This window comes from Lepidothrix coronata, unplaced genomic scaffold (assembly GCF_001604755.1).
Source record: "Lepidothrix coronata isolate B3197 unplaced genomic scaffold, Lepidothrix_coronata-1.0 Scaffold265, whole genome shotgun sequence".
Classification (NCBI taxonomy): domain Eukaryota; kingdom Metazoa; phylum Chordata; class Aves; order Passeriformes; family Pipridae; genus Lepidothrix; species Lepidothrix coronata.
Window position 1 is genome coordinate 19,435 of NW_016690445.1, and position 3,484 is coordinate 22,918.

A 3,484-nucleotide genomic window follows, 5' to 3' on the forward strand; every position below is an offset into this window, starting at 1 on the left:
GGGAGGAAAAGCCACAAACATTCCCCATGGGAAAGGGCTCCAAACCCACTCCATGGTGCTTCGAGGAGGAAAGACCCCCCGTGTGCTGGGAAGGTGGCTGGAGCTTCAACCAGAGCTCTGATCTGGTGGTCCATGAGCAGCTTCACAGCAGAGAGAAGCCCTTCGTGTGCTAGGAATGTGGGAAGAGCTTTAGCTGGAGGTCCCACCCGATCCGCCACCAGAAGATCTGCACCAGGGAACGGCCCTACACATGTGGGGAATGTGGAAAGAGCTTCAGCAAGAGCTCCAGCCTCACGTACCACCAGCGCTTCCACAGTGGGGAACGGCCCTACAAGTGCTTGGAATGTGGGAAAAGCTTCAGCCAGAGCTCCCACCTCCTCACCCACTGCTGGCTGCACACAGGGGAACGGCCCTACAAGTGCCTGGAATGGGGGAAGAGCTTCAACCGCAGCTTCAGCATTGTCATCCACCAGCGTGTCCACACCGGGGAACGGCCCCACAAATGTCCTGAGTGTGAGAAGAGGTTCCAGACCAGCTCTGATCTCCTTCTGCATCAACGAATGCACATAGAGGAGAGGCCCTTCCACTGCACTGACTGTGGGAAGGGCTTTGTCTGCAGCTCTGACCTCATTAAGCACTGGCACATCCACACACTGGCTCTGCCTTGACCTCACACCAAAGGACCCACCGGTAAGGGAAGCCATCCGAGTGCCCCAACTGCTGGAAGAGCTTTGTCCGCTGCTCCAACTCCATCACCCATCGGAGGACCCATTTTGGATGATCCACAGTGACTCACATTGGGCAGAGACCTGGTGGGCAAAGGCCTGTTGACCAACGTTTCTGGTGACCCATGTTCCTTGTAACCCACTGTGGTAGTGCTTTACCCCCCCCCCCCAGGCCTCGCTATGATCTGAGAAATGCTCGTTAGGCCTCGGCCTTGATGAACAGCCCCTGGACTGAGTTGCTTTTGAGCTGCTCAGAAACACTGCTCATAGGAACTGGTGCTGTCTAATGAGCTCCTACTTTTCTTAACCAATGGCCTTGGAAACTTGTTTTTCTTGCCCAAAGAACAACCCAAGTGGAATCGTATTTTTGTTCTCCAACTTTCAGAGAAAGTCACAGACCTGAATTGGGGCAAGGAGGAGGGACAATTCCTGTGCCTCAAGCCCCCTCTGAGGGGATCCCATAACCAGTGGTGCTGATTGAGACCCTTTGAGATCTCTGAGGCCACAGCAGCTGTGACAGCAACCGCCCTGTGGTTGGGCCTCTCTGAGCCCCCAGTTCTCCCATTTGCTGCACTCAGAGGATCCTGACCGACAGCAGATCCAGGGCTGATCCCTCTCACTCCTTGAGGCTCAGCCATTCTTCTGAGAATGTGCAATGGCATCCCAAGGGAGGATTTTCCTGAATCCCAAAGGAATTGTTCCCAGGTACCTTGTCCAGACTCTTTCTGTCTGTGTGAGTGTGAATCTGCCATAACAAATGTCCCGGGAACACTGCTCTCCTGGATTCTTCAGCACTTTGGATTTGNTCCCTCTCCTTGTCCTTCCTCCCCCAGACAACAACTTGAGGACAGAGACCATGGAGGACAAATCCCCCTGGCAGAACCTGATGGAAGAAGCTGTTTTGAACAGCTCCACTGTGCAGGAAGGCAACGGGGAGGAAAAGCCACAAACATTCCCCATGGGAAAGGGCTCCAAACCCACTCCATGGTGCTTCGAGGAGGAAAGACCCCCCCGTGTGCTGGGAAGGTGGCTGGAGCTTCAGCCAGAGCTCTGATCTGGTGGTCCATGAGCAGCTTCACAGCAGAGAGAAGGCCTTCACATGCTTGGAATGTGGGAAAAGCTTCAGCTAGAGCTCCCACCTCCTCACCCACTGCTGGCTACACACAGGGGAACGGCCCTACAAGTGCCTGGAATGTGGGAAGAGCTTCAACCGCAGCTTCAGCCAGCCTTGTCATCCACCAGTGTGTCCACACCGGGGAATGGCCCTACAAATGTCCTGAGTGTGAGAAGAGGTTCCGGACCAGCTCTGATCTCCTTCTGCATCAACGAATGCACACAGAGGAGAGGCCCTTCCGCTGCACCAACTGTGGGAAGGGCTTTGTCTGCAGCTCTGACCTCATTAAGCACTGGCACATCCACACCGGGGATAGGCCGTACAGGTGCTTGAAGTGTGGGAAGAACTTAAACCAGAGCTCTGCCTTGACCTCACAGCAAATGACCTCACACCAAATGACCCACTGGTAAGGGAAGCCATCCGAGTGCCACAACTGCAGGAAGAGCTTCGTCCGCTGCTCCAACTCCATCACCCATCGGAGGACCCATGTTGGATGATCCACAGTGACTCACAGTGACTCAGTGACTCACATTAGGCGGAGACCTGGTAGACAAAGTCCTGCTGACCAACGTTTCTGGTGACCCATGTTCCTTGTAACCCACTGTGGTAGTGCTTTACCCCCCCCCCAGGCCTCGTTATGATCTGAGAAATGCTCGTTAGGCCTCGACCTTGATGAATAGCCCCTGGGCTGAGCTGCTTTTGAGCTGCTCAGAAACACTGTCTGCTCATAGGAACTGGTGCTGTCTAATGAGCTCCCGCTTTTCTTAACCAATGGCCTTGGAAACTTGTTTTTCTTGCCCGAAGAACAACCCAAGTGGAATCGTATTTTTGTTCTCCAACTTTCAGAGAAAGTCCCTAACCTGAACTGGGGCCAGGATGGACAATTCCTGTACCTTAAAGTCCCCTCTGTGTGGGCCCCATAACCAGCGGTGCTGATTGAGACCCTTTGAGATCTCTGAGGCCGCAGCAGCTGCGACAGCAACCTCCCTTTGCTTGGGCCTCTCAGAGCCCCCAACTCTCCCATTTGCTGCACTCGGAGGATCCTGTGCACTCGGAGGATCCTGAACGACAGGAGATCCGTGGCTGATCCCTCTCACTCCTTGAGGCTCAACCATTCTTCTGAGAATGTGCAATGGCATCCCAAGGGAGGATTTTCCTGAATCCCAAGGGAATTGTTCCCAGGTACCTTGTCCAAACTCTTTCTGTCTGTGTGTGAATCTGCCATAACAAATGTCCTGGGAACGCTGCTCTTCCTGGATTCTTCAGCACTTTGGATTTGTAAGTCGGTCAGACCTGTAAGTGAGTTACTGTTATGGTGTCGTAAATTCTATGTGAATGCTTTGCTAAATTGTTTGACTTCAGTTATCAGTTAAGTGCTGTTAAGTTAAGTGCTGTTAGGCCTCTAGGCATAAACTGTTGATCAAGTTCAGGCTCAGTTTAGCATGGTGGCAGCTGTGGCAGGGGCCTGACCCTGCCCAGGACGGCTGATGCCACCTGCCTGCTCCAAACTGGGCTGGACTGGTGCTCCCAGTGCTGTGTGGGCCAGGGCCGCTTTTGGGGACCTCCCCAGCACTGCCTGGCTGCTTTTGGGGTGTCAGCACCTGCCCAGCGCTGGGGATGGGTTGTGTGGGAGGAGTTGGGGCTG

At 54.1% G+C, this 3,484-nt stretch overlaps 1 protein-coding gene across 1 annotated transcript; it reads left to right on the forward strand.

Moving 5' to 3' along the window:
* Window positions 1–9: 9 nt before the first annotated feature.
* On the forward strand, window positions 10–2,249 carry LOC108507669 (zinc finger protein 239-like). The gene is given in 3 exon segments (XM_017835852.1): window positions 10–642; window positions 1,881–1,939; window positions 1,941–2,249. Coding segments are annotated over 3 exon segments (984 nt in total). The 5' UTR covers window positions 10–26.
* The last annotated feature ends 1,235 nt before the right edge of the window (window positions 2,250–3,484 follow it).